This window comes from Hemicordylus capensis, chromosome 6 (assembly GCF_027244095.1).
Source record: "Hemicordylus capensis ecotype Gifberg chromosome 6, rHemCap1.1.pri, whole genome shotgun sequence".
NCBI classification, from domain to species: domain Eukaryota; kingdom Metazoa; phylum Chordata; class Lepidosauria; order Squamata; family Cordylidae; genus Hemicordylus; species Hemicordylus capensis.
Window position 1 is genome coordinate 100,466,418 of NC_069662.1, and position 12,776 is coordinate 100,479,193.

The 12,776-nt window shown below is 47.2% G+C and overlaps 1 protein-coding gene across 4 annotated transcripts in view; it reads left to right on the plus strand.

Annotated features, from left to right (window-relative positions):
• NPHP3 (nephrocystin 3) overlaps positions 1-4,315 on the plus strand; it is a 50,281-nt gene extending 45,966 nt beyond the window's left edge. For all 4 annotated transcript variants that reach the window (XM_053266479.1, XM_053266480.1, XM_053266481.1 and 1 more), the window contains 2 exons: positions 1,115-1,230; positions 2,714-4,315. In XM_053266479.1, the coding sequence (XP_053122454.1) occupies positions 1,115-1,230; positions 2,714-2,894 (297 nt within the window). In that variant the 3' untranslated portion in view covers positions 2,895-4,315. The remainder of the gene's footprint in view (positions 1-1,114; positions 1,231-2,713) is intronic.
• The last annotated feature ends 8,461 nt before the right edge of the window (positions 4,316-12,776 follow it).

Sequence of the window (12,776 nt, forward strand, 5' to 3'; positions counted from 1 at the left end):
ACATTACATGTGTGGAGGCCAGATATTGCCATCACTGCAAGGATGGGGTGGGGGAGTGCTGAAGGCCTGCTGGTAAGCACCTGCTCTTTGACTTAAAGGCACCTTTCACTCACCACTCCCCCCACCTTTACCAAACGTTTTTAAACTTCAGAAGCAAAGGGGAATTCTCACCCAATTTCCCTTTATAGCCACTCAAACTGGCGAGCAGGTTTGGTTGGATGGACCAGACTGGCCGGTTGGTCTGACCGAACCGCTTCACGGACTGCAGTCCAGTCTGAATTTGATTTCCATGCACACTCATAGCAAAATCCTTGCCAAGTCTTGTGCTGTCACTACAGGGTGTCAAGTTGACCAGTCCTCCACTTAACCCATTTTCCTGTTTGCGGTTTAAGACATGCCCAAGACACAAAATCCTAGTGACACCTTCTATCCCGCGAATGGATGTGGGACACCACCATCTTCTGGGAAGTTCGCTTGCACACACCTCATCTACCATATTTTATGTGGTTGCTGTTTGTGGGCTTTCACAAGAGGCCTTCCTGATACATCTGATTCAATTGAAGTTTTGAAAAAATTGAGGAAAGTGTGCAGCATATACCAAAGACTGGCTGAGATATTGTTGGTTTATTGGCAAATTCCATTGGGCTAGGTCCAAATTCAACAAGAACTTGTGAAAACAATACTTCCTTGCCATTTTAGGACCAAGTTTTCCTGTCATAAACAGGCAATACATTGGGAACCCATGTAAAACTGGTCAGTAAAAGCCTTGAGGAACAGGAAGGCCTTTACCTTATTTGGAAATGTTTTCTATTTGGACCTTTCTTGAATTTTACCATAGTTTGGCTGATTTATATAAACTATAGCACCTTTCTGTCTTTCAGCTCTGTGATTTTTTTATGGTAGCTTAACCAAAAGACAGGGATGGTTATAACTTCTCCTTTAGGAGGCTCAGATGGTTAAGGTTTTCAACTGAATTTCAGTATGATTTTAATGAAAGCAGGAAGGAATGTTCCTTCCTACTTGAAGGAATTTCCAAATCTAAATGATATTTTCCTTTTTTAAATAATGCCTGTTCTAACAAGCAGCTTTCTCTTTTCTTTATGCTGCACCCTAGAAAAAACACTCTGAAGCCTTGCCACTTTATGAGCGGGCACTGAAGATTTATGAAGATAGTTTTGGACGTATGCATCCTCGCGTAGGAGAAACATTAAAAAACTTGGCTGTGCTGAGGTAACTTTTATCAGATGAAGTAATCTTATTAAATAATTTGGGTGTCATGAGCCGTGTGAGCATAGGCTTGCTTTAATAGTGTAATGGAAATTTCAGTTTATTTTGAGAGAGCCGGTCGGAGAGGATGTAACTTTGTATGGATGGATCTGCTATCTCACTAAAGTGATTAGGTGAGCCTTTACCATGGGGCAGAAGTTATGTTCACATACCAGATCTTCCACACTCATTCAGAACAAGTCTGTGGACCAATTCAATCCATTTTTTCCACTGATGTCCATGGTAAAGTGTGTACATGTATGTGTTTGTGTGTTTAGCAGAACTGATTGCACTTTTTAATTTGATTAACTGATAGGAGGACCTTCATGTGCTTCATCTGACTTCTCATTCTGGGAAGCAAGATTGACGCTTTGGTCTGATCTGACATGGCCCATTTTTTTCATAATTTTTAACTATGTCCTCTTTCCAGTGGACTAAAATTCTAAAATATTTGCAGATTACCAACCTAAAATAAGAGGGTGATTTTTATTAGAATGTCGGTTAATGCATATAACAGCTCAGGTTTTTGTAGAGGTCAAAGCTGTTTTTGATGCCCCTAAACAATGGGATAAACTGCTCCAAATAATAATGAAGTGGTTTTTTTGTGGTTTTTTTTAAAATGCAGCCAGCAAGGGGTTCAGAGGGGACTAGCCTGGAGCAGCAGCAGAGTATGCCAGAGGTTGTCACTGAGATTATAATCCTGTCCCAATGCAGTTCTGTACAAAACAGTTCCCTGCATGCAGAAAACGAATACAGTAGGGAGAAAGCTGGGCTAGATCATTTTTTGTGACAGGCTAGCTTTCTGTGTGCAAAAATCCTTTCTCTGTGCAGTCGCATGAAACCACGTGTGGTCAAGACCGAGGTTTACCACTTCCAAGAGAACTAGACCAGACCGAAGCTATAGAAAAGGAAAATAAGGTTGCAATCCTATGCATACTTACATGAGAGTAAGCTCCATAGAACACACACTTCAGATTACAACTGCTTAGGATTGTGCTCTGGAAAACACATTTATACTCCTGGTCAGCAGCTAGTTGCAAGATAGCTCGGCTGAAGGGGAAAAAAATGGAGGGTGGTAGGTAAACCTCTACATTTGTTTTAATTGTTTTAATAATGGTTTTATTATGTTCTTACAATTTTTGATTTTAATAGTTAATTGATTTTAGTTTTGTTTTAATGTAAACCACCCTCAGCCATTTTTGGAAGGGCACTATAGAAATCAAATACATACATACATACATACATACATACATACATACATACATATTCCAGTGATCTCTCAGCAAATCCTCTTCTCTTGGCTGGCAATTGTGAATGCCAGCATCTCAGAGCCTCAGTTGTTGACCCCTCTTCTTTTATCTAGTAAGGAAAAATCTGGTCTTTGCTTTGAGTATTTGTTGGGACTACATGGATCATGTTATTAAACTCTTACTTATTTCTCTCAAAGCTACGAAGGAGGGGATTTTGAGAAGGCTGCTGAGCTATATAAGAGAGCCATGGAAATCAAAGAAGCGGAGACTTTGTTGACTGGTGGAAAAGCAGCTTCCCATCATTCATCAAGTGGAGACACTCTCAGTTTGAAAAGTGCTTTCTCTCCCAACACTTTCCTGCCGCATGGGCAAAGATGATGCAAACTGGTACATGGATATAAGACAACACATTCTTCACTAAAGGAGGCTCTCCACACAAGGGGGTTTGCAGGCAGAGCGGGCTTGGCCCGCTCTCCCCGCACATGAGCAGTCAGCTCGCTCTGGGCGGTTGGATTGGCCGCCCACATGATTACCGACTCCGTCATGGAGCCAGTTGGGGCGGTGGAGATTGAGGGCCTCCCAGCCCCCTGAAGTCCCAGAATGCCCCACATGAGTGTGTGGGGCATTCTGGGGAGCCCCCCATTGGGGGTCTACTCATGAGTTGCCGCAGCACAGAGCCACGACACACAGCCAAAAAAACAACCAGGGTTAGTGGAGCGCACGCTCCGCTAACCTCGTTTAAGGGTGGGGGCATTTAGGGAGGTTTGCTGTCAGGAGCTGCATGGCTTCCATTGCAGCACATGAGCAGCAGAAACCGAGCTGAGCTCCCTTAGCCCAGTTTCTGCTGTTCATGAGAATAGCCTTAAGGGGTATTTACACTAGTGAGTAATATGGCTTATTCGTGGGAGAAGTACAAATTAACACTAGTAGTGACTGAACATATATCCAGAGCATTTAATTTTTTAGATAAACAATTATCAGTATTACTGAATGTTGTGGACCCTTCCACAGAGTTAAAAAGTAGTGTTAGTTAAAACTGACAAGCCAGTCCTGAGCACACTATGTGTCTTTAAGCCCCATTGATTGTGGAAGGATTGGGCCACTTAGTTATTATTTACAGACTTCTAGAATGCCTCAAACATTGGGACTAGGTTGATAGCACCCCTTGGTAGAGTTATTTCACAACTGCACTGTAAGTCAGTTATGGTGCTTGCCAAGTTATCTTTCTATTCAAAAGCAATTTGAATTATTAAAACTTTAAGCATACTATATTCTGTAAACATCTACTCCAAAAGAGTGTGGGGTAGAAACTACTTGATGATCACTTGACTGTTATGTGTATCTTTTCCCCCAGGAAATATTGTGCCCTTGTAGGAATAACATGTTATTGTGCCAGTGTAGGAAATAATTGTGAATGAGATGAGATTGATAGCTGGTATGAGATGATATTGAGTATGAGAAGTCTTTAAGTATAAAAGAAAAATACTATGTTTCATATCTTCTATCCTGAATGGATGTAACTATTTGGTAGTAAATAGCAGCAGCTTTGATCTCAATGAGATCTTTTTCATTACTCCTTTTTTAGAGTTAAATCTAATACAAAGTAAGATTACGGTATAATGGGAGGATTGGAGGATGCTGTAGTGCAATCTTTTTCATATCATAAACCAAGAAATCTGTTCTGTAAGAAATGCAGTTTTTAAATGGAAAATATTTGTAAATGTTATCTTTTGACCAGCTATTATGAAGGACTTGTCACAACTGAACTATCAGTTGAGTAAACTCTTATTTTCCTATTACCGATTGCTTTTTGTATTTATCTTTTTGAAGGTGTATGTGCTTCAACAGCAAATGATTGGGACAAAAATGTCAAACTTGTTCTGTGTCGATAGTCAATTATGCTAATCTGAGACAGCAGATCATGGTTTAAAAGTGATATATGATGGTGCTGCGATGCAAAAAAAAAAAAATCCTATCCACTGACAGGAGATTGGGAAGCAAGCTGGAGAACTACAAGAAAGACAAATATGCCTGCAAGTTGTAGAGCTATGAACCACCATTTCGGGCCACTAGGGATGTGCACGGAACCACAGAAGCGTGGTCCGGCACTGGGGGGAGTGTGTCTTTAAGGGGTGGTGGTAGTACTTACCTCCCACCCCCCGCTCTTCCCCCTCCGGCACTGGTGTTTCTAAAAATGTTCTTGGGGCGGCAGAGTTCCTCCCTGCCGCCCCTGCCCCCGTCATTGTCTGGTGACTCACCCCACTACATGCACTCCAAAACCTTGTTGGGTGTGTAGAGGAACCATTCAGATAAGTATCACTCATGCAATCAAAGGAGGCGCATGAGTGCGTCAGCACATCCACCTTGGCCGGGCTTTACTGGCTTCTTCGGGGCGGCCGCTTCTGGCCGCCCAACATGGCCGCCTGTTCCCTGCCTTCGTTTCTGCCGCGGCCTGTTTCTGCCGCATGCCCAGAACCGCCAAGGGAGGCACGAACACACGCTTGGTGTCCGTCCACGGACGGATACCAAGCGTTTTATTAGAGAGGATTGCTAGGGCATAGCTAATTAACTGCCACTGAACTCCTGTTGGTGGGGGGGGGATTTCAAGCAAGACTGTTTTTCTACTTAAACTCACAAAGAAGTTGCTGCTGTAAAAATGTATTGAAATAACAGTATTATAGTTAGTTTTTAGGCATATAGTACTTAAGCCAATTTAGATATGGTATGGGTTCCTCCAAGTTTTCTCTTTGCAAGTCCTTTTGACTCTTTCTCCTCATGTTCTCCTTCCACTGGATTCAAAAAATTAATATTAAAACAATATATTTTTTTTTTTTTTACTACTGACATCGGTTTCTGGGGAATTCACACCAAAGTACATTTCTGTATATTAATGACATCACTAGCATACAACAATGTCTACTAACATTTTTAAGAACACTATTAAGATGGGAATGACTTTTTAACTGGAAAAGCTGTACTTAAGTAAACACGCTATACAATAGTCATAGTTACACATGTAGACTACAATCCTAACTGTACTTACCAGGCAGTAAACCCCTTTGAAAACAGTGGGCCTAATTTCTGGAAAAAAGGGGATGGGAATAGGCTTGCACATTAATCCCATTGATTCTGAAGTCTACAATGATTTCCTTCAACATACTGCACAGTTCTCTTTATAATATCAGAGCAGGTCAGCCAGTGCCAGCAAAGAGACAAGATAATTTGAGGCTTAACACCACTTACAGCCTGCTGCACCAAAAGAGACACTGTGGTACAGTAGTTCCATACAATGATGTAAAAATTCAGACCATGGTCATATCATTTTAGTAGTTTTTTTGTAAGTTTACTTTGCGTGGGGTGGTTGTGTTTATTTACAAATATGTAAACCATTTTGTATATATTCATCATCATCGTCTGTATTAACTTATAGGTCATATCTTACGAAACTTTAATCTTTAAGATGCCACAAGACTGTTTTTGATTTATGTTCCACCTATAGCTTATCTAAAAAGATAAGCATGCCTAGAATTCTGTAATACATGAGCAACTTGAGAGCCTTTTACCATAACATACATACTGCATACAGCTATGAATAAAAACAGGCTGCTTAGCTGTAAGGTGATCTTTCTGGTGATCCATGTTCATTCACAAAATGGGTTCTGTGTTTGCACAGTAACCCCCCATGGTAGAATTCCAAGCTCCAGGAGGCACTTTTTGGCTCCACCAAATTGTGGGCGCAACATGACCATTATTTTCGGCAGGAGAACACTTTTCTCCTCAGTTCCTGATCAGCCACTGCAATGAGTCAAGAATGTGGATTGATGGAGTCAGGTAATTCATTATTACTGTGTAGGTATCCTAGCAATGAGATAGGCCAGGCAGGCGTTGTGAGCGAACATGGATCACCAGAAAGACCATCTGTTACAGGTAAGCAACCTGTTTATCTTTGAGGTGATCCATGTCCCCCTCACAAAATGGGTGATTAGCAAGTTCACCTGAATGGTGGTGGGTGCTAGGATATAATTAGAGCACCTTTTAAAAGGACTGCCTGAGCAAAGTTGGCCTCCGCTGCTGAATGGATATCCACATCATGTTTGAGAAAGAGCAGATCTGATGACCATGTAGCTGCTTTGCAGATGTCTTTCATACATTAGTTTATTTTGGATTCTTAGTTTCAGATCCCTTTACACTATGTGTGTGGTGAGAACAATCCATTCTCGGTTCTTGCTGCCAGGGACATCTCATGGGTTATCCTTCCCCACCAGCTCCGAACAGGACAGATACTCTGTATTATAAAAAACAGATAACGGACCGCCCACTCGGGGCTGCTGAGGATAACCCCGCCCCAGTTCTTTCTGTCCTAACCATAGCTCCGGCAGCAGATTTTCGCTTCTCCGTGTATTCTCTATATATTCTCCCAATTTTCCTTGTCTATCTCTGTCTTTGGCGGTCTTTTGTCCATTCCATCTTATCCTAGCTGCGTTCTTTTCCCTAAAATATATCTATATCTATAATTCCTTTGTACTTCTTCCCTCTGTGTCCTCCCTTTGTGTTCTAGTCTGGTCCCTCTCCCCTTGTATGGCGTTTCCCCCCAGGGGTAGAATAGTTCTGGTGCCGAGGGGGACTAAACAGAGCCGCTTTGGACTGGCGTGTTCTAAGCCTTTCGGAGCCGCGGCCCCGCAGCAACCGACACCTCCGTCCTTCCCGCCTCAAGAATGCTTGTGCCCGGGGCCGCTTAGGCAGGGAGACCAACGACTGCCTACACAGGCGTTTCAGGAGTCCTCCTTCTCCTTTGATACCCGCCAAATTGAGAGCCCGGCGGTGAGTAAGCCGGGAGGCGCTACGGAGCCCGCCGAAGGGAAGGGAGGTGCTACGGAGCCTGCCAAAGAGTGTTTGGCTGCAGCGTCTGTGACGGCTGCCTTGGAGCCGCCCACACTGTTCGCTCCCGGGTCCGCGGCGATGGTCCTGCCTTCGGGCCGCGAGACTCGTGCATCAGCTGCCCGGAGGGCAGCAGGGGGTGCCTTTTTCGATCACTCTCAGGATTTAACGTTTTCAAAAAGGCCCCTTGCAAATCCACCCCCTTGCACGGCCGAAATAGCGGCCATAGCGGAGGTGCACGACAGAAAAAGGGGGAAGGCAAAAATGGCGGCGGAGGCAGAAAAAAGGGCACGAAAAGAGCCCGCGGTGGCCATTTTGTGTTCAGAAGACCAACTCCCGATGGGTCCTTCAACAGAAAGACCGGCCTCCAGGAAGGTAATGGGGGACAGTTTGGAAGGCGGGGGAGATCCGGGAACATCTGCCCCCGTTGTTACCATGTCAATCCCTAAAACGGTGCCCCCAGACTGGCAGGCGTGGTTCAAAAACGCCATTGTGGATACTATCTACCAAGTCAGGCCAGTAAGAAAAGGTCTCGCAAGAGAAGAAAGCTGGACCCGTCTTCCTCTGAGTCTGATTCATCCAGTGAATCCCCCCTCCCCCCCCCAGGAAGGCCAAAGTGAAAACTAAGCACCTCAAGCCTTAAAAGCCACACAATAGAGGGGGCGAACCTCACTCATCTGAATTATCAGATCAGGAATCGGGGGACCCTAGGCCTCTAAACCCTAGACCCTTGACAAACCCGGTTAGAAACATCCCCCAGAGCCCAGTATCGGGGGGGGGGAGATGCCGGGCCCACAGATCCTGTCCCCCAGGACCCGGATAGGGAGGACGCTGAATGGTCGGGGGGAAGAGGACAATGATGCCTCTTCAGTGTCTCAGAGGCTTTTCATAGCAGAGGATTTTAACCCCCTCATGACTAGGATCTTGAAGACAATTGGGCTTCAGCAGACCGCTACCGCTGAACCTACAAATGAGAAAGGGGATTGGGTTTTTCCCAGGGCCACGTGGTGAAGCAGGTGTGGAAACTCCCGGCAGCGAATAGAAAGCCCTTGGCCATTTCTAATCGTTTTTATTCCTTTCAGAAAGAGGTCACTGAATTCCTAAAAACGCCCAGCACCGATGCCCCGATTGTGCAGCTGGTTTTGAATTCGTTGGTCCCGAGGGATGGCGAAGTGACCCTTAAGGACCCGGCGGACAAAAAGGCTGAGTCCGCCTTCAAACGAACACATGACAACTCCACGCACGCGACCAGGGCAGCGGCGGCGGCCTCCATGGCAGCGAGAGCTTCCTTGCTCTGGATTGACGGTCTGTTAAACGATCCTCCCACTGATAGCGTTAAGCTTAGGCAACAGTTAGTTAAGATCCAAAAAGCCCAAGCTTTTATAGCTGATGCTACCCTTGATTCCATTAGATATTCCGCACGGGTGGCAGTGGCGGCGGCGGTGCTGGGTAGGCGACACCTCTGGTTGAAAAATTGGGCGGTGGATAGCACCTCAAGGAGTAATCTAACTGCCGTCCCCTATGACACCACTAAACTATTTGGGGAAGAGGCCCTTAAAGATGTCTTGGTTGAGTCGAGTGACAAACGCAAGACCATGCCCACGGCCCCACGTAAGACAGAACGGCAACCCTTTAGGAAGGCTTTCCAACAGTTTCAGCCCTTTCAGGGGTTCCGGCCTTTCAGAGGCCGGTACAGAGACACTAGACAACAGAGGGGGTCTTGGGGCCGTCAGCGCTTCCCCTACAGAGGGGCTGGCGGATTCAGACAGCAGTCCGCCCAAACAAAACAGAAAACCCAACAATGACTGCAAGGAGGGAGTCTTCCGTCACAGATTTCTGGGTCCTGACAGTTATACAACAGGGCTACAGAATAGAATTAAACGCCCCCCTCCCCCCAGATTCATCCCTACCCTTCGATCTTGATCCCACCTGAAGCATGCAGACATGTTACAGGCCATCGGTCACCTGATGGAAATTGGGGCAGTGGAAGGAGGGGGGCGTCTATTCTATTCTATTCTATTCACCGTCCCCAAAAAGGACAGCACAAAGAGGGCGGTCCTGGACTTAAAATTCCTCAACAGGTTCATAAAGAGACAGCGCTTCCGCATGGAGACCTTGTGGTCAATTTCGGAGGCACTACTGCACCTGGACTTCCTATCATCCATCGATTTGAAGGAAGCCTACCTCCATGTACCTATTCATCCCGAAAGCAGGTGCCTACTGCGATTCAAGTACGCCGGGCTCCACTATCAATACACCGCCTTACCATTCGGTCTCTCTGCCGCACCCAGGATCTTTACCAAGGTTCTGGCTCCCTTGGTGGCTCACCTGCGGCTCCAAGGGGTCCGGCTGTTTGCTTACCTAGACGATGTGCTCCTGAAATCAACCACCCTTCAGGAAGCCCTTTGGGACCTGACCATGACTCTGGAAGAACTGGAAAGGCACGGCTTCCTAATAAATCGTCACAAGAGCCACCTACGGCCAACTCACCACCTTCGCCACCTCGGAGTGGTGATAAACACAGAGCAGGATCGCCTTTTCCTGCCATGGGACAGGTTCGACACCATCACGAACGAAGTGAGGTTAGTCCTGGCGTCATCCAAAAGCCTGTTGATGTCTCTTTCCAGGTTACTGGGTCTAATGGTCGCGACAATAGATGTAGTTCCGTGGGCCAGGATCCATCTACGTCCTCTGCAGTGGTTCCTGTTGCCTCATCAACACTCGATCGCAAAGAAGAGGAAGTTGTGGCTACATGTTCCAGCTCAGCTCCGCGAGTTGCTACATTGGTGGTTGAGTCCGACCAACTTGTTCCGGGGGAAGGAATTTCTGGATCCACCAAGGACGTTAGTTACAACAGATGCCAGCGACAGGGGATATTGAGCCCATTGTCTCCATCTCTCGGCCCAGGGTCGCTGGGACGCATCCGAGAAGCTGCACAGCATAAACTGGAGGGAGCTGAGAGCCATTCGACTGGCCCTGATTGCCTTCTGCCCGGCTATACAGGGTCAACACGTCCTCGTAAGGACAGACAACACGGCAGCAAAAGCCCATGTGAACCGACAGGGAGGCACACGATCCCAGTCCCTACATCAGGAGGCGATGCAACTGCACTCATGGGCGGAGGTGAATGTACAGTCCCTCTCAGCACACCATCTCAAGGGCGAACTGAACCGGATAGCAGACTGGCTAAGCAGAGAGGACCTCGACCCAGGAAAGTGGAGCCTCAATCCGCAGATATTTCAACTTGTCACAGAGCGCATGGGCATCCCATGCATGGACCTGTTCACATCTCCAAGAAACGCTCGAGTAAGTCAGTTTATGTCCAGGTTTCCCTCCCAAGGGGCAACGGCAGTAGACGCCCTGTCGAGTCCATGGCCCAAGGGCCTTCTGTTTGTGTACCCCCCCGACCCCTTTACTGGCCAGGGTCCTCAGGAGGATTCGCCTCTTGAGGGCTCAAGTGATCCTCATTGCCCCGTTCTGGCCCAGGAGACCATGGTTTCCGGAGTTGGCGCACCTGGCCGATGGAATCCCCTGGGAGCTGCCCCTCAGAGAAGATCTACTCTCACAAGGGCCAGTTCATCATCCAGATCCGGGCTGGTTAAGGCTGACCGCCTGGAGACTGAACGGGGATTGCTAAGTCGATTTGGTTGCTCAGCAGTGGTCGTGAGAACTATCTTGGCATCGTGGAGGCCGTCCACTAACCGCACTTACCAGACGACCTGGCGGGCCTTCCTGCGCTGGTGTTCACGTCACTCCGTGCCACGCGGGTCTGCTACCTTGAAGCACCGATTGCAGTTTTTGCAAGAAAGGGACTCAAACCTAATACGCTAAAACGACAAGCAATCTCTCTGCTAGGCCTAATTTCCGGCCGCTCTCAGTCATCTCTCTCAGCTCATCCTCACCTGAGACGCTTCCTCAGAGGGGCTACACTGTTGTCTCCACCGGTGGTCCATAGGTTTCCCTCCTGGGATCTCCACGTGGTCCTCTCGGCGCTTCAGCATCTGCCTTTCGAGCCGATCGCGTCCATTCCTTTGAAGACACTGTCCCAAAAGGTGGCTTTTCTGGTGGCGATAACATCGGCTTGATGCGTCTCAGAGTTAAGGGCCTTATCAGTCGAAAAGTCGTTTTGCGTGTTTCAAAAGATGGCGGTGAGACTTATTCCGGACCCTTTCGTACGTCCAAAGGTTTCATTGATCTTCCATCAGTCGCAGGACATATTTCTTCCATCCTTGCCCTCATCCTGCCCATGAGAGGGAAAAGCTCTGGCACAAGTTGGATGTCCGCAGGTGTCTGAGGGTGTACATCAAGCGGACAGAGTCTATGCGTACAATTAACACCATGTTTGTCTCCTACAGTGCTCGGTCAAGAGGGGGTTCCGTTTCCTCCACGTCTATTGCTCGCTAGATAAGGGAATGCATCGTACTGGCCTACAACGCCCAGCACAAAGTCCCACCGGCTGGTATCACAGCGCATTCCACCAGGGCAGCGGCAGCTTCAGCGGCCTTTTCAGCTCACGCATCTGTTCAGGACATCTGCAGGGCGGCGACATGGTCGGCGCCTTTGACCTTTACTAAACATTATAAGATGGAGACTCACGCCAATGTCCAGGCGGCGTTTGGTAGGAGGGTTCTCCAACAGGTTCTCCCACAGGAATAGGCAGTGGCCAAAGCTGTGGTATGTCCCATGAGATGTCCCTGGCAGCAAGAACCGAGAAAGGAGCATTGGTTTTCACTTACCGTGAAGGCTTCTTCTGGTTCTTGGTGCCAGGGACATCTCGACCCACCCAGTGGACGCGTACTGCTTGTTCCTGCCGGATACCAGGGGTGATGTTGTCTCTCTGACGTGGGCATCCATTTCTGGCCTAGCATAACATCCCTTATTTGAGGGTATTTTTCTGTTAGTGCTGTTTTTTCTTATCTCTCTGTACATTTCTGCTTCTCGTTAATGGCTCGGTTTCGGACAGAGAACTGGGGCGGGGTTATCCTCAGCAGCCCCGAGTGGGCGGTCCGTTATCTGTTTTTTTATAATACAGAGTATCTGTCCTGTTCGGAGCTGGTGGGGAAGGATAACCCGTGAGATGTCCCTGGCACCAAGAACCAGAAGAAGCCTTCACGGTAAGTGAAAAACAATGCTCCTTTTTCAAAGCCAGAAGATCACCGATAAAAACAAAGTGGAAACGAAATCTAGAGAATACGCTGAAGGAACTGTCGGTAGTCAAAGCCAAAGAATCCAAAAAGTTTCTTTCACAGGAACTGGGATGAAATGCAGCAAATCTTTCACAATGCGAGTAGTATGGCGGTTGAGAAGGAACTGAGGAGAAAGGTGCTCTTCTGCCAAAAATAACGGTTGCACCATGCATGCAATTTGGCAGAGCCAAAGAGC